The sequence below is a fragment of the Neodiprion pinetum genome, chromosome 2 (assembly GCF_021155775.2).
Source record: "Neodiprion pinetum isolate iyNeoPine1 chromosome 2, iyNeoPine1.2, whole genome shotgun sequence".
Taxonomy (NCBI): Eukaryota; Metazoa; Arthropoda; class Insecta; order Hymenoptera; family Diprionidae; genus Neodiprion; species Neodiprion pinetum.
Window position 1 is genome coordinate 301,972 of NC_060233.1, and position 23,992 is coordinate 325,963.

At 38.3% G+C, this 23,992-nt stretch overlaps 4 protein-coding genes across 13 annotated transcripts; 1 reads left to right on the forward strand and 3 right to left on the reverse strand.

The window, feature by feature from the left end:
- Positions 1-604: 604 nt before the first annotated feature.
- Positions 605-6,446, reverse strand: LOC124212441 (luciferin 4-monooxygenase). 2 transcript variants are annotated; one of them, XM_046612466.1, is made up of 7 exons: positions 6,065-6,446; positions 4,220-4,348; positions 3,850-4,057; positions 2,476-2,957; positions 1,805-2,210; positions 1,474-1,718; positions 605-1,346 (listed from the first exon to the last, which is right to left on the reverse strand). In XM_046612466.1, exons 3-7 carry the CDS (start codon positions 3,983-3,985, stop codon positions 1,173-1,175), a joined length of 1,443 nt encoding a protein of 480 aa, XP_046468422.1. In that variant the 5' UTR covers positions 3,986-4,057; positions 4,220-4,348; positions 6,065-6,446; the 3' UTR covers positions 605-1,172. The 2 variants fall into 2 exon arrangements, with proteins under 2 accessions (XP_046468422.1, XP_046468421.1); XM_046612465.2 differs by lacking the exon at positions 6,065-6,446 and adding an exon at positions 4,445-4,631.
- A 4,223-nt stretch (positions 6,447-10,669) lies between these two features.
- On the reverse strand, positions 10,670-13,374 carry LOC124212442 (putative RNA polymerase II subunit B1 CTD phosphatase RPAP2). Of its 3 annotated transcripts, none has more exons than XM_069133581.1 (7): positions 13,138-13,374; positions 12,813-12,908; positions 12,629-12,743; positions 11,550-12,521; positions 11,297-11,463; positions 11,048-11,224; positions 10,670-10,953 (listed from the first exon to the last, which is right to left on the reverse strand). In XM_069133581.1, the coding sequence occupies exons 2-7, from the start codon at positions 12,866-12,868 to the stop codon at positions 10,782-10,784; spliced, it is 1,659 nt and encodes a 552-aa protein (XP_068989682.1). In that variant the 5' UTR covers positions 12,869-12,908; positions 13,138-13,374; the 3' UTR covers positions 10,670-10,781. The 3 variants fall into 3 exon arrangements, with proteins under 3 accessions (XP_068989682.1, XP_068989683.1, XP_046468427.1); XM_069133582.1 differs by having other exon boundaries at positions 13,087-13,374; XM_046612471.2 differs by having other exon boundaries at positions 12,813-13,374.
- Positions 13,375-13,510: 136 nt separating this feature from the next.
- On the forward strand, positions 13,511-20,491 carry LOC124212440 (protein GPR107). 2 transcript variants are annotated; one of them, XM_046612464.2, is made up of 10 exons: positions 13,511-13,730; positions 13,865-13,975; positions 14,509-14,648; positions 14,764-14,909; positions 16,491-16,723; positions 16,883-17,016; positions 17,260-17,527; positions 17,687-17,959; positions 18,220-18,392; positions 18,555-20,491. In XM_046612464.2, the coding sequence occupies exons 1-10, from the start codon at positions 13,641-13,643 to the stop codon at positions 18,703-18,705; spliced, it is 1,719 nt and encodes a 572-aa protein (XP_046468420.1). In that variant the 5' UTR covers positions 13,511-13,640; the 3' UTR covers positions 18,706-20,491. The 2 variants fall into 2 exon arrangements, with proteins under 2 accessions (XP_046468420.1, XP_046468419.1); XM_046612463.2 differs by having other exon boundaries at positions 13,512-13,730; positions 18,543-20,491.
- NELF-B (negative elongation factor B) lies at positions 16,040-23,992 on the reverse strand. 6 transcript variants are annotated; one of them, XM_069133580.1, is made up of 9 exons: positions 23,202-23,751; positions 22,640-23,116; positions 22,357-22,524; positions 22,161-22,286; positions 21,826-22,095; positions 21,428-21,718; positions 21,154-21,354; positions 20,897-21,080; positions 16,040-16,058 (listed from the first exon to the last, which is right to left on the reverse strand). In XM_069133580.1, the coding sequence occupies exons 1-8, from the start codon at positions 23,322-23,324 to the stop codon at positions 20,928-20,930; spliced, it is 1,809 nt and encodes a 602-aa protein (XP_068989681.1). In that variant the 5' UTR covers positions 23,325-23,751; the 3' UTR covers positions 16,040-16,058; positions 20,897-20,927. The 6 variants fall into 6 exon arrangements, with proteins under 6 accessions (XP_068989681.1, XP_046468414.1, XP_046468413.1 ...); XM_046612458.2 differs by lacking the exon at positions 16,040-16,058 and adding an exon at positions 23,817-23,992 and having other exon boundaries at positions 18,297-21,080; positions 23,202-23,556; XM_046612457.2 differs by lacking the exon at positions 16,040-16,058 and having other exon boundaries at positions 18,297-21,080; positions 23,202-23,556; positions 23,645-23,757.

Here is a 23,992-nt window from a genome sequence, read left to right on the forward strand (position 1 = left end):
AGTTGTCTCGCCTCGAAAGCAATTTGCCTCATTAAATTGCCAACTCGGATGTGCCAGGTAAGCCAATTCCATGATCTGTCTTACCCAATATAATTGACTTGCCATCAAGTCCTAGGGCCATCAATAAAAATGACGTTAACCATCCCGTAACATGTTTCTCGATTATCATTCGAAAATACGGCAGGGGTGGAGGTTATTTCTTTTTATGGAGAAATCTAACCATAGGTCTTTGGGTAAAACGTTTGTTAGTTGGGTGAAGTAAATTAGTTCGATGATATTTGAAGTCACCTACCTACTGCTTGTTGTTACTTGTGGTATGTTAGTACGTATTTACTCTCCTTCGTTGTATAATTGTCAGAAGCTATAAAAGCACTTTGTACAAGTAGACACGCATTAAAAAGGGAAAAATTAATATAGTTCATGCGTTGTGTCAATTTATATCAAATGGAGTCAATTTTATAAGCCGAAGAGAGGAAAACAGCAAAAAAGTAGAAAAGGTACCGAAGCTGAACAGAAAATAAGTAATCTTCATCATATTGTTATTAATGGTAGAAATTACACTTTTTCTAATTGTAATATTATTGTCAGCGATTGAAATCACTATTAGTTATACCCTTTTTACACGTCATTATTTTTAGTATTTCGAGGTAAATTCATTTCAACCTGCTAATCTATTATTATTTTTCGAAACATTATCTACTCGTATTATTTCGTAATGAATTGTATAATCTCGTATTATTTTTTTCCAACATCGGTCTTAAGATTTCGAAATATACTACTGTGTTTAATAAACGATCATTTCCATAAATTTTATTTTTTATTTTCAAACATTTCTTATAGTTGTATCAACTTGCACCGGGAAGGAGTTGCGAACCGATCCTTGCAGCATTGAGACGAAATTGGCTACTTTCGTTCCGGTGAATTGTTTATACGCAAAGCCCCACTATTCAGACAAGTGTATTAAAAAATACATATATCACTTCATTGAGCAATGCGAATTGATCACGGACTTTCAGTAAGGGGAAAAAGGCAAAATCTGTTCATGTGTTACAAAAAAAAATGGTGTATACCAAAAGCGAGGGGTCATTTCCCGCCCTTGGTACGTAATATACTATCTTTAAGTGAGTTCAGATGGTTATAATCAGTCAATTTTCGACAGCTACGGTCACATTTCAAGCCGCGGCTTCAGCTCTTAGCATATATCTTGCCAATTGTCGCAGTTTTTCACGTCGGATCTTCCCAGCCGGCGATTTCGGCATGTGTTCAAGGAACGAGACACCTCCACGAAGTTGTTTGTAATCTGAAAGTTCGGCGGCCACGAGGTCAACTAATTCCGCTTTAATGACCTGAAATATGTCAATTAAATTGTAATTATTCGACCTGATGCACGGTTATAGATCGATCGGTAGGTTCAGGCTACGGCGGCGATACGTGTATTCGAGAATCCTCAGAATTAGGTACACAATCACTCACCTCGTTGCTGATATTGTAGGAGTTCACTGTCGTGACCACAAAAGCCATAAGACGATCGTCGGCACCAGGACGAGGCTGGCCGACGACGGCGACTTCCTTGACTCTGGGATGAGTAAGCAGTAAGCTCTCGATTTCGGATGGATATATGTGATGATCATGATACTTGATCAACTCCTTCATTCTGTCGAACACAAAAATATTCCCATTTTCGTCGTAGTATCCGAGATCCCCGGAGTGGATCCATCCTGGATTACAGAATAAGACCAATATTTCGACATTAAACGACTGTACGAAGTATAATATTGCGAAAGAGGTTTGCAGTCCGACCAACCTTCCTTGTCAATGATCTTAGCTGTAGCTTCAGGATTTTTGTAATAAGAATTTATCATGAAGGCAGTCCTCAGCAACAATTCACCCTTTTCTCCGGTCCCTAATATGCGCCCTGAATCCGGATCGATCACCTTCACCTGGGCATTCTCAAGAATTTTGCCGCATGAGCCCTGGTCAGGCCTTGAGTTAGTCGGCTGAATTGCCAAGTAACCACCGAGCTCCGTCATTCCGTAAGCTCCGGTGATCTGGGCCTTAGGCAAGTGCTTGACTAGGGCTTCGTAAGACGTTGCAGATAACGGTGCCCCGGCATACATGAATCGATTCAGGGATGAAAGATCGTGTGTTTCCAACGCGTTGGATTTCACTAATTTGTTGATCATACTCGGAGACATGAAAACCCAGTTTACCTGGAAATAATAATATGCCATGTTCCAAGCGCGTAAAGAGGGCGACACGCATTATTTAAAGCGCTAGTGTGTGAAATTGAAAATCCTAGAGCTCATGCGCGAGCCTCGCTTGTCGCGCTGCTGTTCAGAAATGAGGCACTTTACGCATACTCGACAGGCTTCGCAAATCTAACTTTCCAAGCGTATGTTGGAAAAAGTTGTTATGCCGCTGACTCCGCTGTCGGAGATGCAAAAAATACTTAAACTACCAAGGTTCGTGATTTACTTTGTACTTTTCCATCAAGGCGCATGCTGACTGCTCTTCGAAGGCCTTTACTATCAGTCTAGGAATTCCCAAGCATAGACTCATGAATGTAAAGTGTATCGCAGTGATCCAATCAAATATTCCAAAGTGCAGGCAAATTTTCCCGGCCATACCGAACTGTTCTGATGTTGCGCACGCTTGCATCAGGAGAGATGCGTGGCTTATCTCGGCAGCTTTTGACAAACCAGTTGTACCGGCGGAAAACATTATCGAAGCAGTTTCTCTCGAGGACTCGATCGGGGTACACTCAAAATTTCTGACTTGGTCGGCACTTGGTTCTGCAATTGCGCTCTCGAAGTCGAGGAAACCAGAAGATTGGCCAAAAACAATTATTTTTGGATCAATTTTTGCTGCTTTAACGGCCGCGGTAACAGCTGCGACTGCATTCTCACTGACAAATATCATTTTCGGTCCGAGGATGGTAAACCGATGGTGAAAGTCCGCTGCAATAATAGTTCCATCTCTTGAATAGAAATTATACCCTGAGTTTTCGTGGAGCCGGGTAGACCACCAAACACTCACATATTTCACGCAATCAGCCAGGCTGACAATACAATTATTGTCAACCAACGTCACACAACCAGGCAGCCAAACTGACTGCGTAACACATGTGTGTGTTGGCGCATGCGTGTCAGCCCACCCGGCTCCACGAAAACTCGCAGCATATTCATTATGGTTTTTGGAATCGTTGATTACGAACCTGATGTTAGATTTTTTAAATTCAAGATGGCGCATTCAATATCACTGACGAAAATTTCAAACTTGATCGAATCCGGTCATAACACTCTATGCAGGGGGTTTCAGGGTCGCTAATTATGAATTTGAAAGCCAATTTTCAATATTCAAGATTGTGAATCCAATATGGTGGACAAAAATTTCAAATTCGATCGAAAATGGTCAAAAAAATGTATGCAGAGTTTTTCGGGGTCGCTGATTGGATCCGCCACCTTGATTTTTTTCAATCCGCTTTCAGATTCGTAATCAGTGAGCCCAATAACTTAAAATTTATGTAAAACATGTCTACGTTTAAAGGGGTAATTGTCTCGGATATGAATTACTCTTTGAATTAAAAATTTTTTTTTCAATAATTTGTTTCTAACAATTACAATTTAAATTATATCGCAATAATTACTCTCGAATATTGAAAAGCTACTAGTATACTATCAGAAATAGCAAAAAAATCGCCAAGAAATATGTTAAAAGGTTCTCTAAATTCACAAAAAATGTATATAAAATAGGTGAAAAGAGTACTTGCCACTACGACAAAGGGTTGAAGGAATCGATCTAATGATAAACCATCAACACCATTATAATAATCATGTGTAAATCAATCACCTATTTCCAGCGAAGTACTCGAAAGACTAAAGGTAGCTCCGAGGTACAATGACGCAAAGTAGGGCAACGCAGCGTCCAAATGATGTTCGCTACAGATCGCGACGACGTCCCGTGGAAGCAAGCCCTGTGACCTCATCCACAGAGCGCATCTAACGCTTCGTTCTCTGACCTCTTTACATGCGTATACTTTACCGGTGGCGGTATCAATCTGAATCAGGGTATACAATCGCTATCTTTACTATGCTCGAACTAAATGTAACTCTTATGCAATCGCTATCTTTACTATGCTCGAACTAAATGTAACTCTAAACAATCAAACCAGCCACAGCTTAGACTTTTCATTGTACATTTTGCAAGCCCACACACTTACCTGACTCGGCGCATCTGGATTACTTTCCAATTTATCCAGTACAAACCTCCCAACATTATTGTAATTAACGTTAAAGTGGACCTCGTCGCCTTTCAATATGTTGTTTTCAATTCTGAATCCCGCACCATTCTAAAAACAAAATTTTGTATCAACGAACTATTTCGACTCTCTAAATAAGAAATCGAAAGTAGCCCGCAAGCATCGCTGCTAGCATTTGATACTTACTCGTATTTTCGTATTTTCAAAAAATTTATCGCGGGTCATTTTTGGTATTAAACATAAAATATGGATTGTTGTAGTGACTCGAACAAACCGTCAATGAATTTTTCAATCACTAATAGACACAGCGTTCAAAGATTAGAAACCCGACTGCCTTCGACGTGAACTTTATTGGGACGAGAAGGAAATGGTGTATTCAACGTATTTATAACATCTAAACCACTGTCTAATGGCATGAGTAAGGTGTTTGGGTTTTGATAATTAATTAGGACACCCGGCTGATGGAGGGAGGCGAGATATAGATAGTAGCGAGTGGAAAACACCACGAGAAATGCTAAATTGCTGATGTCATTTGGTTCTTCTCGTCATCTATTCGGTATTGCCCAATGCAGTTTTATCGCGTCATGCAGTTGCGATCGCTGGAAGAGTTTAATCAAAGTTTTTATTGCCCTCAGCCGAGAGAGCACTTGTACTTTATACTGGTGAAATAATCGACTGTTATATTGCACAACGCGGTTAAACCCATGTTGTTGAACATCAGTTACGCAATGTGTAAATTGGAGTTTTTGAAAAAGAATATTTTTTAATCTACATATTACACTAGAGTTGATGTACCCTAGCTTAATTATTTACAAAATAAAACACAATCATATTTAAATCTTGAGCTTTATGTACGAACAATAAGAACCCTTGCGCACTGACGACTTACTGGATCAAACTTTGATCGAATATTCGATAATATTAAACAATAATTAGGAGAAAAAATTCGTTATCCGAATGCAAAGCTTACTACTTCGCTTGCTACTCTCAAAGATTCGCATCATATTCTACTAGACGGACGGTTTGCAATGAAATTTGGAAGGAAAACTCGACAATTGGTTCGGATATATTTACACGTACCGAATATACTTGACGTGAAAACGTGAAAAGTTATGTACTTTTGTTCGTAAACATTTTTTTAAATGCGGTCACCCTTCTCAATCCTTTTTATCTTTATCTCTTATTTTTTTCCTTTTCTCTTGTGCTTGACATTCATATTCGTAACAATTTGAGCATAACAATAATTATACAGAAATGAGTATCGAATATTCAAAATGGCGGATCCAGTATGGGGGACAAACAAAAACATCAAGAAGAAAGTTTATTTTGACGTACATGAAGTTTGTGTGAAAAATTGGCATTCGGATTTTCATGGTAGACTAACAGAAAGTGCTTTTGATCGTTGAAAAGTACAAATTTCGACCATTTCTTTACGCGTGCTATTTTTCAATTAATAAATAAATTTCATATTTTCTCTAGACTTGGAAATGCCTCAGGGACCACGTGGAATCAAAGAACTCGGCATCTGTTGCTAAAAAAAAAGTGATTTTATAAATAAAAAAGCTGCAAAGAAGAGGTGGCGCGAATCAAAGGGTCAAGGCAAGGACCGATTCGTCGCACGCTCAGACCGACCTCGGCACAACATGTCGAGCATTGAATTCAGGGATGCTAAACCAAACTATAGCTCTGCTCCCCGCAGCGCTTCCGCCTTGACGACCGTCGAGGGCAGTTAGTTTCAGGTTTACACATGGGTATGCCCATATATATATACATGTAAATAGGTAGAGGCGAAACGATGATAATTACTGGGTATTTCTGCTGGATGCTTGTCAGCTGACTGCTTCGTCAGTTTCCACTCGAATTGCAGCCCGGTGTTGCGCGCCGTTGATCACTGACTGGCTGTTCACGACCATCAGGGACGTACGTATTCACGCTGCGTGTGTTCTAGAGCAAAGTCCGAACCGAAGTGAGTTTCGGCCTTCCGGGCCTCACGGAAAGTGCAGCAGCGCCGTTTTGACTGGCGAAGCACAATTTTTCAAATATTGGACGGTTGAATTTTTCTCTACTCTTCGTCAGCTGTGTGCTCGATTGCAGCATTTACTTTCGAACTGTAGTAATTTCGGATCGCTGAATGCACGATACAATTGCCGTTCCATAAATCCGAACCCGTCCGTATTAAGGTCGAAAAACTAACCGATTTTTAAGAATTTTTTTCACGTGGATAACTGATTTATCAAGTGATCGGATTATTGAAATTTTATTAAGTGTATGTTAAACTTGTTTTGCATAAATTTTTATTGAAAAATGTTTTAAATTTACAGAGATATGGGCCTTGACTCAACGACTATCAAAAAAATTTCCCCTCCGTTGTGGCATTGATATCTCAGTGAAGGGTTATACGAAAATAGAACACACAATTTTATCAATATCTATACTGTATATCAATAGCCGATTTCAAAATTTTTTTGAATTACTATTTCCACAAACAGTTCGAAAAACCGGCCTTAAGAATAAAAAAAATTTTAAGTCCTCTCCATTTTGTATGTATTACAAGCTTGACTTCCACGAACCTTTTGCAACAATATTGAATTTGTGGTTTGAATCGACTACTCTGGCCAGATTTCCAGAAATATCGTTTCTCGAGTTCGCAGACGCGAGGGCACCGCCAGGCTCGCCAGATTAAAAAAAATCCTCAACGTCGAGGTCACTGATTCACGATTGCTTTCACGAGCTAGCTTAATATGTACACGTGATTGTGCGCCTTCGGAGATGGAAAGAATAATTGTCATCAATTTTACATCCACCACACTGCACCGAGTTTAGAACAGACGTGTTGCGGTATATTATTGAAACAATTAGTTATCGGGGTGAGAATGATAATAATGCATGAAACGAACGTTTTGACGATATTTTATATCGTAATACTAAACTGCAGATGTGTGAAATACTCATATGTAGGGCGTACTCCACTCTAAGAATCTATAATTTCCGGAAAATTCTATAGGAAATCGTTGAAGAGAGTCCGTAATAAATATTGCAATAAATAGATACGAATGTGCATAAGTTTGAAAATTGGCAACAAAACGTACGTTTCGAGTCTTATCCCTGCGAATCACGGCATCTGTGCAAATTTTACGCCAGTGATTGAGCAGTGTGATCGAGTATTACGTAGAAATTTCCAATACCGAAATATACGTTCGTATTATTGCTTAAGGATAGGCAGTTTATCATTCTCGCACGTTCGACGCTAACGATAAGTGTCACGGGACTTAGCGCGACTCGCGGAAGCCGTGATAAAAGCCGAACCGGTGTAAGGTTGGCGACTCCGTAAGGGTTAAAACCCTCTTGTCAGCTGCCAAAACCAGCTCCATCTCGTTCTGCTTCCGGAGGAAAGGTATGCTAACGATGAGTAATGAAAATCGCCAAGTTTCTTCACGTCACACGATGCGTATTGTGTAATTCAACGCATGTACGTAGGTATCCTGCAAAATGCTTTTTCTTCTTTTTACAAGTGACTGTTCGAAACTCCCTTCACGTAGTTCAACGATATATCTTGGATCTATACCAACCCATTATCGGAAATTACGAACGATTCATAAACTTTTCGACTATTTCGAGCTATCGTAAAAATGTATCTTTTCAATTGGTAAAATTGCAGTAATCTTTACGGAAGGCATCGACAGACGAAGACTGCTGTGATTTGGAAATTACGATCTCTTCAAACCTTTTCGTACATGATCCATGTACTCTAAAATCAAGTCTATATTTCAGGTTGGATTCGCAAGATTGCTACTCTGGAATTTCATGCCAAATGCCTTTCGAATAGCATCGATGAATTATACTCAACTTATTGAAATTACGAGGTATTCTAATCTGTGAAGAGTGCAAATGCGCACGCGATAAGCTTCGGTTGCTTATTAAAATTTCGAGAAAAAACTCACCTTCTTTGCGCGAAGAGAGAAAATGACACAACTTTAATTAAAAGATTTAAGGAATTACCATTATCTCCTTGGCCCTTCGCCACTAGAGTTTATTTTTTATTTCAATTATACACCATCAGAGGAATTGGGGAAGAAATTTTCAATCTCTGGTATCACAGACGCAACAGAATAGATGAAAAAATAACGAAGCATTTCATGTCCACGGCACTCAAAACTTCTACTTGCGACAATCATAAATGAGGGGTGAAAATCTATTACAAACCTTAAGAGTCCGTATTTCCTATGATGTTTCAATCAGTCAATATTAAGACCGTCGGAAATAAATTGGCTGGCTTAACAAGATCTGTGATATTACGCGTAACGACATCGTTATCTTTTTCAGTGATTACAAAATTAATACGATTCCAAAAATAGTCCGTATTGAGTTACAGTAGGACTAGGTGTTGATGAATTCTGAATATTCTACTCGACTATCGTGAAATGGATCTTTCAACTCGCCATTTACGAAATAGCCGGTATAACTGATTGATTATTTAATAAGTTATTGTGCATGAATTTGGAGCAAATAACAAGACCAGAGAGGTTGGGATTCCAGATTTGAAATACAGAAAACTAAGATTCATGGTTTTCTTGAATCAGAAACTCGAAAAAGTTTCAATTTAGGGTAACAGATTGGACCTTCTCCGTGACACATTATACCGTATACGGTATCCCTATACACAGAGACGCATTGGTTATTGGACTTGTCTACAGTTGCAGAAGTTTAGATTTACCAACGTTTCTTGCAGAGAATTGCGACTTGTTATAGCTTACAGCCAGCCACGCGTCCGTATGCACCCGCAGTCACATACATCCGCCCACCTTGTCGCGTACCGGCACTTTGAGAAGAAAAATTATCGAACGCTCCCGCTAACATATTTCAATTTCTTACTACCCAATTTCCAAGAAAACTAAAGAAGTAAAACTACCGCGGGACTAGGCGTACCTTCAATACACAGAGTCTAATGTAATATCGGCCAGGAGTGCGATTGACGCAGCCAATTTTATCTGAAACCTGCTCAAGCGGCTCTCTTTTATATACACAAGGGTCGGGCGGCCAATGGCTGTTACTGTGGAAAAAAAAAACGAGAAAAAAACCCACTCGAAATCCGTTATGTTGCTTACATCTTTCCCGCTGACGATTTACGGTTGTACCTAGAAATAAAAAAAAGTTCGATAATTCAGCGTCATATCGCATGAGGCAAGTTAGGCAGAAATCGCACTTAATCGAAAACTTAGAACACTTCAGAGGCACTGAGTTACAGTAACCTTTGCACTCTATCAATTAGACAGATTACCGTAGCTTATTTAAAGAGCCAGCTTAATCCATTCGCGTATATGTACGTGAAGTACGGTGTACAATTTTGATTTACGTGTTTTACAATTTTCTCGAGATATACTGCATATTAAATAATTTGGTGTACGGCATTGAGCAAACCGTGTCCAACCACCGATGTTTGACGATCCCGAGTCTGATGGACAGCCACGGCATAATGTGCCCTGGTAAAAATACGGCAACGGTAAAGGAACCTACCCGAGTCCGTGATCCAAGCTTCGGATCATTCACCAGGGTTATTTGGTTAGGCACTACATGAACCATTTCTAACCAATTAACAGAAGGGTTCCCTTTCAATGTGCTTTTAATTCATTTAAATCGTCGAATTTTGTTTCACACTCACAATCAGGACGAAAAACTCACAGTATCACGGCTTCACCAGCGAGGTAATGAATTTTTATGATAATTCGTTCAGTTCCGACCCTTCCGACTATCGATCTCTATACTGAACTCTATAAAGGTGTTCTGTATCATCCACAGCTTTCTTGATGCATCAGTGGTGTTATCGACTGTCAGTATATAGGGTAAGTATTGATCGATTGCAGACACTCGTTTTCAATCGAAAATCAGTTGCAAACAAGAACCTATCTCGTATCAGGGGCATCATCGGAAGAGGCTTTTACATTGGATGTAAGGACTCTGAGCTCTCTCGCTTCTCTCAAACTCTACTTTGTACCGACTGGTAGCGACTACTCTCATTAACCAACCAGGAACAAGTCTTTGCATTAGATGGTTCTCTCTCTCTAAAAAAAAAAAAAAAAAAAAACTCCGTATATGTAAACTGAGTGGAATAACTGTTGGTAAACAGCTGGAGAGACTTTACATTTATGATTACGCTCTTCATGGGCCATAGAGTTATACCATGGGTACTATAGAAGCTTGTAGCCATTCTTTGGTAAAGTGAAAACGTTACAGCTGGGAGGGATGTCCCGCATCGAACGAGGTTTCATTATCTCTTTCACAGTCATCTTCATCACCAAACTAGCTTCTCCTTGTCCTCACTTTCACAGCATGCCACCTCTCTTCTCTTTTTACTTAAGGTGTTGCGAATTTCCGTGAAATACGGGTTACGTATTGTGAAACACGTGACAAAAATTCACTTTTATTATTTTATTTCGCATGCACGCTTGCGTGGTATCACAGAAACCAGAATCATACATTTTATGTCTCTGAAGATCTGTCAGCGTCAGGAGAAATCGAATTATCGTTATTTTTTTGGAAAATTCTTATTGCTAACTAACTGGATGTCTGTTGCCACCGCTACCAGCGTGTCCAAGTCACTAGGCTCCAAATTATAAGACATTAGAATCATAGTTATATACTTTGACGCTCGGTCTGTACCCAATAGAAACCTCAACCTGGGCTCGGAGGTGCTCAACCTGCGATAAATTTAAAGACAAATGCACTGTCTTCTAACAAATTTAATATATGAAATGATAAATACGATTACTCAATAGTTCATCTGCTACTCACAGTTTTATAAAAATAAGGCCAAGAAGGTTCCATTCCGCAGGCTTAGGGATAACATTGCTAGCCGATAACGAAAAGGTGTTTACAAGAGCTTTCACCGTTTTTCCACACCCGTTAGTGCTGATACATCCATCAACAGCAAACTCGCCTCCAGCCAAGGTACGCACCATTTCTGGCAACCTAAAATATTATACAAGCGTTAATGCGAGCTTTAATTTGGAATATCTAATCTCAATGCAGAACCATCATTACACTTTATCAAGTTTCTCCAAAATTATACGTCTCCTGAGTGTTCTAGGCTCACGCTCTCCAAGCATTGGCATGAATGTACTGGAATCATCTTCCTCATTAGCAACTGCGTTACCTGATGGTGGTTTTGTTGAATCTATCAAAGTTTGGCCTTGGTAAAATGCTCGTACCTACGAGAAATAGACTACTAGTAGATTTGATTTGGATAAAGACAATTTGTTGCTGACAAATAACAGTACATCCAATCCTATTATACCTTGACCTCTATTTGGGCACTTGCTTCTTTCAGCACACTGTAATCTGGTAGAGGTTTTAAATCGCGTTTACTATCTTCCTCGTCAGTGTCTTCATCTACTTGGCATGAATCGATTTTTTGGCATAGTTCAACATATTTCTTTTGGAATTTACTGTCCTTTGTATGTTTCGTAATTTCATCTATTTTTTGCTGCTTCAACCACACATCTCCCGACAACAGAGCCAAGGAATCCAAAGTAAGCCACTCTTGTAAATAATGTTTGATACGTTCAACAAACCAGCTTGAATCCACCTTACTTTTCCTGACATCTTGTTTGCCATGTACTTTGCGCGTTTTATCTTCTTTTGCATTTACTTTGGAAATATTGTTTATGCTTGATCGAACATCTTGTTCAACCGCCAAAGTATCACATTTATTACTTTGACGTGCAACTGGTTCTGCGGGTTTGTGAAGATTGGCTATTTCTTTAGCACTTACATCCCCTTCAACGATTTCGGTGCCTGATTTATTTATGGAATTATCAGGTACATTATTTATAGTATTTTCAATCGCATTATTACTCTCTGTTGATGGTAATTTGTCAGACACGATAGCTTTATCAGTTTTTTGTATTTCGCATGAATCAACAGAGACGTTTTCTCGTCCCAGGTAAACTTCATCGCCTGGAGTACTTTTTTTAATTAATCCAGTGGGAGGTAGCAGCTGGAAGCAAGGCTTCTCTTTCGGATTTCTCAGCCACAGTGGGCTGGTGAGCATTAGTTCAAGAATGTAATTTGTTGCTCCATAACAGTTATTGCTGCAGAAATTTTTTCTGCGACTTACATCATAAACCTTATTATTGCGAGTCGATATGTGATATTTTTGATTTATATTCAATTTCAATGGATTGTCGCACAGAGCATAACCACACCGTCTCAATATAGCTCTTTCTTCAACTACGTCGTCCATGTGACATCGATTGATATGCTCCAGCTGTAGAAGAAAATATTTCATAGTTTAAACGGTGTATACAATACAAATTAACAACGAAAATGGTATTTCATTAATATTGCCGAATCTTGAGCAACCATTCGTCTTACATTTTCCAAAAGCCAAGTTTGGTCGACTGCATCATCTATCAACCGTTCTACAATTGCTAAAGCTCTCGCATCACACTGCCGTTTCTTAGTCAGAGCCAGCTGCAGTTGTTCCTTGCTGGAAATAAAACGAAACTTAAATGTTTTACTTACTACCCAGTAAACTTGCAAAATATCAATTTCCTACCTCATTTTCATTTTTGTTCTGCTCCCATCGTTACGTTTCCTCGACGTTGATGTCATCGTTGTGTTTCAATGTTTCAATGATTTATACCTGTAATATCTGGGACAACAAGGGCGAATTAGCGTGAAAAAGAATTATATTTAGGTTACGCTAGGTGAGATTAGGGTCGGTTTTATCGATGACAAGGTTGTACATGCAATTATAGTTTGATAAGATTCCACCAACAGCCTGACAATTGATTCAGGAATATTTGCGATACATTATTAACAGATACTACATTTGGATGCTACAGAGAAATCTCGAGGAAATTTGAATCGCTCCTTCTAACCTGTCAAACTGACAGCTCGGTTCTTGGTATAAGACAACCATACAAGTTGTTAAAAATGAGTGTGGTGCACACGGAGCATTAAAGGTGGTGGTGCAGTCATGGAGTCTAGATACAAGGAGAACGATCTTAACGTATAGAAGAAACGGCCGAAAATGTGGAGAAATAATTTCTGCACTGGAGGCGCTGCCGTTGATAATATCAGGTTTATTTTTTTAAATTTAATAAGAGAATGCCATGATCACGTGATTCAAGGAGCAAAATAAACAAAAAAATAAAAAAATAAATAAATAAACAAATCAAACACACTGACGCCACCCATGTCGAGCGAGTGTAACTAGAAGTTCCATCCGCATTCGGCATCTTATACCATTTTCCAATTCCCTGCCGAACCAGCTTCTGCTGCTTCTGCTCGCCGTGCGAACTTGCGGGGCGAGGTGTTTCGTGTGTCAAGTGGCAATGTTCCCCGATACGTGAAGTAACGTTACAATATAAATATTTGAAAAATGTATTCAAAATCCGTGATTGTTTCGTGCATAGTTGTGCTCACCTTAGCTTCGCTAACTCAGGCGAGGATTCACAAGCTTGAGATAAGGGTGCGTTGACGAATTATATTTTTTTTCAGGAATCTTTATACGCGTACTAGACACGCGCGTGTGTTGTACGTACAGTAGTACCGTCTCATCGGTGAAACATTCCAAAGGAAAATAATCAATTTCCTTTATTGCAGAACGACGTCAGAGCTTACATCGCTCTCAGCACATTCGGATTTTACGAAGGAGGCACTTTGCGCGTAAACTTGACTAATTTTAAGGTGGAACAGGGCGCCGAGGATGCAGTGGTAGGTTTGACGTTTAACCCTCGATTTACCTGGCATACGTACACCTGGTGTACGTATACACATACATACGTACATTCACCCAGCAATATTCATTCCATCACCGACGCTTCACCTTTTCCGTATAACTGTATGGTGAGATGAGCTGTCGTTAACATTCAGAGGAAAATGAGTATTTTTTTATACTTTGACATATACTAGTAAATCGTTTCTTCTTCCCAACTTTTATCGAACCTGTTCCATCAGGTTGCAATATCACGTAGATGTGAACGCAGGAAACTTATCATTTATTCCCAACATTGATAATGTTTTTACATCTTATGAATTTGGTATCTAATGTGGGAGATGTAAGGTTTTTCCAAGATTATACGCTTTGCATTCCGACAAATGTGATTGCATAAGCATGTTTGCTTGTAACATTATGAATACGAGTATTGTTCTCAGTGCCCGATCATCTGATAAATTGTATTACGTGCCTATTTATTACAGGACAATACTAAATGCAACTGCCATTTATAACACTATAACTATTTCAGTTCGGATTCAGCTTGGAACGAACTCTCAGCGATGTTAGTAATTCGTACACAGAAAATCAACGAGAAAAATGTCCATTACTAGATGAAACAGCCCAGCTGAATGAGGCTGTTTATTTTAAAATGGATTTGAGGCATTCAATGTAAGTATAATTAACAAGGAATGAAAAATATACAGTGCAGTCCAAGCTTCGTTAAATCGGTATTAACGTGGGAAATTCATAGTTTTAATTTTTGCTCCATAACAAATATTTACAGAATGAACGTAACCTGCAAGAAAGACTTGAATCTGATATCCATTCACCCGAGTGAAGATGTGGTACAGGTTCGATTAAAGAGAAACGCAGAACGATTACAGGATACGGCCTCTTCTCCAAGAATAGACCATGCCATGTCAGATTTTGGTAAGTCTCATTTCAATTGTTCATGTAATGTGGTTCGTGTCGCAGATGTGGACGTTTTTACATTATTCCACAAGTTCTGTGATATTGGATTAGAGTAACAACTAACATCTTGTATCATCGAAAGCATTTTCAGTAGTGATGAACTATAATTGAAAAAAAGAGAGAACTTTTAAGTATTACTACAACACTACTGGCAGAGGTGCCACCAATGATTTATTCCTCAAGAATTTGTAGCTAAAATTAAATTACATATGAGTATGGTAGTAGCTGCGTGAGCCTACAGGTGAAAAAGTCATACCGGACACAAAACTAATACATTCGACCATGTACACTACGAATTGATACAACTATTAATTGGGTTAGTTCTAAAAAAATAAATAAATGATAGCAAGAAGTGATCTAAATTTGTGTTTGCTCCCAGACGTCTCATAAATCAAAAAAAAAAAATACACAGAGAAAATGATGATACCTAGTGTATGTAATATTCATTTTTCATGCATAAACTTCGTGATATTTAGCTCTATAAATACGTACCGTTTACATTACGAATAATTTGTAAGGAGTTTCATAATGGACACAGAAAATGGAATTCAAAATACTAAGAAATAAGATGACAAATTGAATAAGTATTCCAGATTCCTTGCACTCTCAATAATGTACAACTGTGATTTGGACATTTAAAATTTTTATAGCAAACCTTAGTCATACCTTTGTTTGGAACCAAGAGGAAAGAAAGATAAAAAAGAAAAGTAATGAGAAAAAAATTAGTGTTTAAAGTATCATGAAGTATATTTGAAATTGGTTTATTATTTCTGTCCATAGAGTGGATACACTTTTTTTTAGCAACTCAGGGTCTTTTCGTATACAACATTGAAAGAAACGTAGTAAAAATTCAAGTTGGTCCAATATGTCTGTTGGCAGTATTCCAGTACATTGTGTTTTATTCTGATGCATCCAAGTATTTATTTTACAGTGCACAACTGTGTCATAAACAGCTGCCTATTCACAAATTTATAGCGTTATGTTTATCAAGACCGCTGAACCTATTTCATCCAACTTGCTGATCAAACGTGGTTTAGTGCTTCAGAAGTATTCCATCCGTCTCTTGAGATTCCAATCGTTCAAAACTCAGCCCGCTTTGGTATATCTCTGAAAATGTACTATGAATTTAATAAGCTTAGAGTCTTGACAACAAGTGATGGAAACTTTGGACTTACTGTTAGTCATTGTTTTTAACCATGCTTCCATTGATATGAAAAATAGAGGCCATTAACAACAATTGGTCACCCATTTCTCTTAGGAATTTATAAATAAATTTTGGCGCAAACTGGTCAATTGGTCAAATATTTCAAGCCTTTCAGTTGAAATGTAACAACAGCAACATTACATGACAATTTAATGTTATTTTCAAAGATACACCATTTGGAACTGACAATAAATAAATATTGCTAATAGATCAGAATATTTTTCTAGATTCAAACTATTTTTCACCCATAAATCTATCAGTAGAAAAACTGCAGATAATTTGTTCAGATTCGTTTTTAAATGATTTTAATGTTATATTTATTATTATTACAAAAGGTAAGAGGTCTGTGCAATCCTACAATCCACCATCGATCAAAAGCGGCTGTCCAAGGTCAGAAATACCAATCCATTTTAAGAACGCAACAAGCACTGGATTAAGTAAAGTCAAGTATTACAGCACAAGTTTTTACGTGAATGTGATGAATCAAAGTAATGAAGGCCTCTATAACTTGTACTTCCACAACTGCAGAAACTATGATGATAAAACAAATATGCCTGTGGACTTTACGGTAACTACATTTTTCCGACCCAGAATAAACAATATATTCAAATACGAGTATCATTATTCTGCATATTTTACTTATAAGCGAACTTTGATTTCGCCCACTGAATTGGTGAATTGGGTTTAACCAGATGATCACCTTACGAATATAATTTTATTTTTAAAGTTGCAAATCAAAGAGGATAACCATGGTAATTTCTTGAGTGCTGGTGAGATGCCACTACCTGCACTCTACTTCATGATGGCTCTTCTATTCTTTTTGTCTGGATGTTTCTGGGTCTTCATTCTCAAGAGAAGCAAGTGCGTGGATAATACAAGTATATTCGTTTTATTCAAGTATTTCAGTCCAGCAAACTTCAACTATTCAACTTGAGGTATCTCGTATGTAGGATTAGTGATGTTTGATTTGCGAAAGAAGTAAATTTTCCTCACAGGACCCTGTTAACTATAGTATCGCCGCTTCGAGTGCTCTGTTTGGAGTCAATTCCTGATTATTTCCATCTCATTTACTTGCAAAAATAGTTCACGATAATTTATTTTCAGACACCCGGTGTTCAAGATTCACTACCTGATGGCGGTGCTGGTATACCTGAAATCTCTGTCTCTGCTTTTTCACGGCATAAATTTTCACTTCATTGAAACAAAAGGAGAACATGTTGCAGCTTGGGCAATTCTCTACTATATTACGCATCTACTGAAAGGAGCTGTTCTCTTCATCACCATCGTTCTAGTCGGTACTGGATGGGATTTTATAAAACATATACTCTCGGACAAGGATAAAAAATTGTTCATGATTGTCATACCACTGCAGGTATACTATACGACCTCTGTCAATGTATAATTAAGTATGAGCTGAGCAGTATTGACATCAAACGTATTTTTGAAAATTTGAACATTTTATTTTCAATATTGCAACATAGTACGAAGAATCTCGTTCTAAGATCCGTATTTCTTTTCTTTTTGTGCCCAGGTTCTGGCGAATGTTGCAGAAATTATAATCGAGGAAAGCGAAGAAGGAGACATTGAACATCAGAAATGGCGCGACGTATTTATTCTCGTTGATCTTCTCTGCTGCGGAGCAATCTTGTTCCCGGTTGTATGGAGCATAAGACACCTTCAAGAGGCTGCCCGCACCGATGGCAAAGCAGCCATAAATTTGCGGAAGCTCAAATTATTCCGACATTTTTATATTATGATCGTTTGCTACATATATTTCACCAGAATTATCGTCTACTTATTGAGGGTGTGTACATGCACGATTTACAGTGCACGAATATATTACATTCATATGTCCGAACTGTAGAAAATAGATATTGTTCTGCAACAAATTATCTAATTAGAATGAACCATATTCTTTACGATTTAGACTTCTGGACGGAATTGGTGGCGCAAACTCAGCAATTTCACTACAAAAAACCTTTTCTTATTCTCATTCTCTGAATTTTATTTTTTAATCTACAAAAACGGTAACTTGACTGATGTTTTCGTTCATGGTGTCCACAGATCACTGTTCCGTTCCAATACGAATGGCTTGATGAGATGTTTAGAGAAATGGCGACGTATGTATTTTTTGTCCTCACTGGATACAAGTTTCGTCCTGCTTCAGCAAATCCATATTTCACCATTGCCAATGAGGATTTGCCTGGTGACGATAATGATGACGAAATGGATGTGGTGTAAGTCATTCTTCATGATGATATATTCCCTTGTTTGTTCTTTCAATTGATTAATTTCTGTTCATACTGGTGTGAAACAGGTGTACCCCTTGTTTTCTTTTTACTTTCAAGTTTTTCGTTTTCGGTCTTTTTTTAACATGACAAATACAGTCTATTCTCTAGCATTTCTGGGAGAAGCGGTGCTACCGAGGGTCTCAATAAGATCAACAAAGGGACGACGTTAGCAAAGTCGACGCCGTGCAATGTTGTTGGGACTCGAGAAGAGATGGACAATCTGCTCAGCAAGAGAGAGTCGTCACACGAATACGACTGAAGAAGCTAAAAGACATATGAATTACTTAGGAATATATGGGTGATAACAAGCCTAGAGTGGTTATGTTATTTAGGGGTGGTTAGCAATGAGATTATGCTGGGTCTGAGATATACCTATGAAATGACAAATCTATCCTCAGTCGATAGATATTTACACGTGGAAAATTGCGTTTCGTTGCTTGCTACAATTTTGAGATATGCTTATTAGATAAGAATTTCATTCGGCGGATGTTTGCAGGAGAGAGCGGCACAAAATGTTTCCTGCAAGTGATCTTTTCGTTACTAAAGTAGCAGTGATATTTTACTTGTGTATGTAACGTAATATCATCACTGAGGTACAATTTGTTCTTTAATATACTGTAATAAACATTCGTTTCGATTTAAAATCGCTTAATTGTGACAACTATCGATAGATTAGTTCAACTCCTCGCATATGATAAATTTTCTCACAAATTATTTAATACTCAGTACAAAATATATTGCGTCATTTGATGACAGAGCCATGTAATTCGATTAAACGTTTCACATCACATTTCAATGGATTAAAAAACTTTTAAAAATTATGGAGTCATTTTACCATGGGAATAATTGGACTTTATGTCCTTGTTACATAATGTACTATTCTTACTTATAAGAATTATTTACAGTAGCTATTAGTGACTTTTCATCTTTGGACACGCACGCACGTGTTCATCCACGTACATCGTAGAGATTTAGTTATTATTTACTACGGGTTGCATGGCAGTGGCTGTTAATAGTGAAAACTACATAAAGTTAGTTCTACAATTTTTCCTTATTACCTATATAGGATGTGAAACTTTGCCAAATGGCAAATTCGTTGCAGTGAATATAAGTATACCTAAATATGCAGTTTTAAGGCATTTAGAGAGACATACATTTCCATTTTCCCTTTGATGTTTTATTTACGATTAATCTGCCCTCAGTAGAAATTATTTGCATCCACATACCTAATTGCAATTATAATGTACATGACAACTGATATGTAGAGGATAAACGCTCTGAATTTGGTTGCAATTTAGGTAATGTTTTTAACGTACTGTAAAGCAACCTCGATTTAGTCAAAGTTGGAAATGTTGGTAATCAAACAAGCATGTCATGATATTCTTCACAGCGCTTACAGATTTCCGTGGACATGATTGATACAGAGTAACTCTCCATTTCTGCGTTAAAAATAATATAATGAAACTAATATTGACAAATCCAATTTGAGTAGCGGAAAGAAGAAAATAAATTGAAAATATAGGTATGTAACATGACTTGATACAGTTAGGGAGTGCAAAAACCTCAGTAACATTAATTGGAATAGGAAATATGTACAATATTTCTGTTCGATTTAGTCGCACGTTTGGTCGTAAAAAGTAACGTTATATCGAAAATAAATTTGCACCTGATAACATTGGGTTTGCAGCTTATAATTTTAGCGTATCAAGGGTTGAGCCCAATATTTGCAGTCCGATGTTAATAATTTCGGATTATCGAAGAACCATTGTGACAACTATGATTTAACTGAATAGACAATTGGTATACATTGAAATTACCTCGAAACCCTTTCTTCTTTATTCCATAGTAATGACGTTGAAATAGGTATAAGACATGGGGCAGACAAATTTTTGAATGAATCGAATATTTTTGTGAACGTTCAACTGTTTTATTTTCTGTCATGTTCATCGCATATAAGTGTAAATTGCGAAATGTAGGTGATAACTATTCTCAACACAACTTGATGCACGCAATGAAAATTGTGAAATAAAATTGTTTTCTAATTATTTTGATAACCCACGTTATTTCTGACAGTTGATGATACATTTGTGATCATATTCAATTTTCAGTGGGGGAAAAGAGGGATTCCGTGATTAAAGGCAAAGGGTGATACGCAAAACAGTTTCATTTTGGCCTTAAATCATACGGATACGCAAGATGACGTACCATATCATGGGTCAGACATGGTACCATTAAAAAAATATGTACGATGTATTTGTACACGCTACAAGTGTTGTTTCCACATTAGTGATATCCTTAAAGGAAGTCATTGGAAGTAAATAATAAAAATGCCTATCATCTATTGAAAACACATCTGAATCAAGGTGCTTCTTAATACATTCTATTCTGATATTGAATTGCGATACATTCTAATTTGTGTATAATGATAAAACTATAAATACATCGCATACCCCGTAAAATCCTATTGTCGATGTAAAATAGTTAACGAGGCCCAGGTGTAGGGACAACATCTAGTGGTGAATCAGGGCATTCAAGTGTATCCATAGAAGTTGACGATATCAAAAGATCTTCTGTTGATTGGCTGCCAATTTTTTCTCGGAGAGATTGATAGAGACTATGCACAGCTTCGTTGTGCTGTAAATTATAATAGTTTTATAAATAAGTGACATTGACGTTAACGATGAAACTCCAGTAACGTGAGACCTACCTGGCTATTGGGCTGCAAGGCTTTCATCAGGGAATGTAATCGTGCCGGAGGAAGTTTGGGATGAATGTACCATAAAAGTTTCAAGAGGTGTCGCGTAACATTGTCCCTTGTTAATCCTGCCAGGAAGAATTCGTCGAATATGACGGTGCAAAATGATTCACCGGAAAACTCATCAGCCATATTTAAGATCAGCAGAGATACCTTTGCCAGGAGCAGATTGATTATTTCGTTGTAACAGTCAGGTGCAACATATTCTCGACACTTGTCAACTCACCAGAGTGTGTAAAAATGGATCCTCAAAAGCGCGATGCGCCTGGCAATTTGGTAGCGTTGCCAAGACCCGCATTAAGCCTCTCGCATCACCTCGAGCTCTTCCGCTACTCCCACTTCCACCTCCGCCAACATATAAAGCGTGATACATGGATAAAACAGCTGCAACTCCAGAAAGTTGAGCGTAAGCTTGACATGCATCTGGAGGTGGTCCAGAGTGCTCAATAATAGCGATAGCACTTTCTCTTTCATCTGGTGGGAGCTTTCCATTTAATTGTCTTATCTGATCATCTACCTATTTTGAAAGGAGTTAATTTGTTACGGCAGTTTGGTAATACTAAGGTTTCAGTTGCAAAATTAGTATAGAGTCAAGGAAAACCGTATATCAAGTATCAGACTAACCATGAGAGACATAAGTGCTGGCAGAAACTTCGTCACAACTTGACTGTCAAGTTTCGGCTCCTTAAAATCTTGGGAGTCGATCATTTGCCAGGCTGACAAGCCCAGGGCCAGCATTCTCAGAAGTAGAACAAGGACAGCGTTATCCCGTGGCAGAGCTTCCCCGTTAATTAGATGAAGAGCTATTTTTATTGCGCTACTAGCTAGAAAATTCACGGCGTATGGGTCACACAGTGTCATACTGAGATCCCCAAGTACTTGCTCCTGGCCTCTCTGTGCAAAAAAATGATCCATTTTTATTGGTCGTTGCTTGAAATTATAGTTTCTTGCTATCGTACCTTGATGCTATCAAGAAATCCTTGTAGTTCTCGAGACCTTTTCACATCCACGTTTTTCTCCCTGATGCAAGCATCCAAGCACCAAGTAAACTTGTGGCATGGATCTACAGATATTATATCTTGAACCTAGAGACCAATCATCAGTTGTTTCATTAATTTGAAGAGAAATTGATACAATGATATTTTTGATTCAAACCTCTAGATCATGCAGTGCCATCAACAACTCAGCCCGAAGAGTACAGTAATGGATATTCTTAGTTCGTAAAAAAAGAGTCCTGAGAAACTGGAGCACCATGTCGTAAAGTTTCACGCTGTGACCTATCATGTGTGCCAGCTTCTGTACCACTTCTCCTTGTCTCCTCACCTTCGAATTAGACCAAGATTTGTTCAAGTCAACTTGGGGAATGTTAGGAAGCAGGTTCGAACTGAATAGCTGATAATAAACGTATTGGTCCGAATTAAACACAATCAGAACTAACCTTGGGCGATGGTGAAAAAAATAAGGCATTCAGGTTCCGATGATCGAACAAAACTTGTTCCTTTTCAATGATGTAGCGACTGAAGAGAGGCGATACCTCGTCTCCGAAAAGACTTTGATTGTCCTTCCAGATCTGTCGTTTCACTTCCGTGTCAGCGTCATTGTAAAGTTCCTTTTCCCTAACCAGTACTCGTAGGTATTTGTCATCGATATGAGGGGTATTTCTTAAAATACACATAACGACTGGCCTGAGCGCGGCAACTCTAACGGCAGGAAAGCTCTTGGCCAACAGATCCTTAAGCCTACGGTCGCTTCCCCCCTTTTCCCCTCGCTCAGCCCCAATCTCGGCTATCCGCTTCACAAGTTTTTCTCTAAGCTCTTCTAATACCGAGGCGTGAAAGTCCAGCCTTCTGACGCCGTGGAGGTCCAATAGCGGTAACATTGGACGTAACGAAGGCAATAGAATACCATTTTCTAACTGGAATCTTCGGATTAGTAAGTATACTCATGCCAAGATTGTAATCGCTTGATTTAACCAGTCAACAATAGCGCCGAGTATTTACCTGGAACTCCTCAATGGCTTTCAGGGGATCGGTGCAACTGGTCAGAGCATCTCTGAGAAACACTTGGCCTGGAACTCCGAGATCCTCTAATCCCGTACCCTCCGTACTTTTGGTCGCACTCATTTTCACAGCCCACAAATATACGGTGTTTCCATCAAGGGACAGCGGTTCTGTATTCAAACCGACTTAACCTAACCTATCCTAACCTAAATAAATACAGAACTGTTCAAAGCTGAGCGTTGAACCACGTTTGACGGTTGTACATTGGCGGCTGGCAGGACAACGACAATTGTTTACAACAGTAGAATTATGAATGACTAGTCTTTCTTCTTTCCAAGATTGTTGTGCCGTCTTCCTGTTGAATATAAAATTCGTATCAATACCGAAAAATTAGAAATCGGTATTACCGGGTATTTTACTGAAAGTATCGCAGTTTTATATACATATGTTACGGAAATGAATGGCCTATAAGGCGTCTAGCATTCACCAACAAATAAGCATCTCAATAGACATGGAAATTATTTATCTGATCCGACGCACTATGGTTGACTATAGTCTAGTCGGTCGTCAACGGTCTAGCTATATTTATATGTATACAAGGATATCATACTATACCTCTACAATTGTCAGTCAAATTCAAACTTGTGACGCTAAATTTAAAAGCCGCGACACTTTTTATGATTGTTTGTAGCGTTGCTGGTAATCGTGTAAAAAATGATATGCTAAAAAGATGAATCAGCTCGATTGCGCGCCCATTTATAGTAAATTTTGACCGCGTATTTTTGATCTCG

Bases quoted from the DNA above. Each gene is read 5' to 3' on its own strand.
- LOC124212440 (XM_046612463.2), top strand. From the start codon at position 13,641: ATGTATTCAAAATCCGTGATTGTTTCGTGCATAGTTGTGCTCACCTTA. The intron at 17,528-17,686 runs GTATACTATACG...TTTTGTGCCCAG, and splicing joins TGATTGTCATACCACTGCAG to GTTCTGGCGAATGTTGCAGA. The intron at 18,393-18,542 runs GTAAGTCATTCT...TGACAAATACAG, and splicing joins GATGACGAAATGGATGTGGT to TCTATTCTCTAGCATTTCTG.
- LOC124212441 (XM_046612465.2), bottom strand. From the start codon at position 4,483: ATGACCCGCGATAAATTTTTTGAAAATACGAAAATACGA. The intron at 4,058-4,219 runs GTAAGTGTGTGG...ACCCTGATTCAG, and splicing joins ATCCAGATGCGCCGAGTCAG to ATTGATACCGCCACCGGTAA. The intron at 2,958-3,849 runs GTGATTGATTTA...CTATTATTGCAG, and splicing joins GAGTACTTCGCTGGAAATAG to CGGACTTTCACCATCGGTTT.
- LOC124212442 (XM_069133581.1), bottom strand. From the start codon at position 12,868: ATGACATCAACGTCGAGGAAACGTAACGATGGGAGCAGAACAAAAATG. The intron at 11,464-11,549 runs GTATAATAGGAT...TATTTCTCGTAG, and splicing joins GTGCCCAAATAGAGGTCAAG to GTACGAGCATTTTACCAAGG. The intron at 11,225-11,296 runs GTAATGATGGTT...ATAATATTTTAG, and splicing joins TTGGAGAAACTTGATAAAGT to GTTGCCAGAAATGGTGCGTA.
- NELF-B (XM_069133580.1), bottom strand. From the start codon at position 23,324: ATGAGTGCGACCAAAAGTACGGAGGGTACGGGATTAGAGGATCTCGGA. The intron at 23,117-23,201 runs GTAAATACTCGG...CGAAGATTCCAG, and splicing joins AAGCCATTGAGGAGTTCCAG to TTAGAAAATGGTATTCTATT. The intron at 22,096-22,160 runs GTACGATAGCAA...TTTTTTGCACAG, and splicing joins GATTTCTTGATAGCATCAAG to AGAGGCCAGGAGCAAGTACT.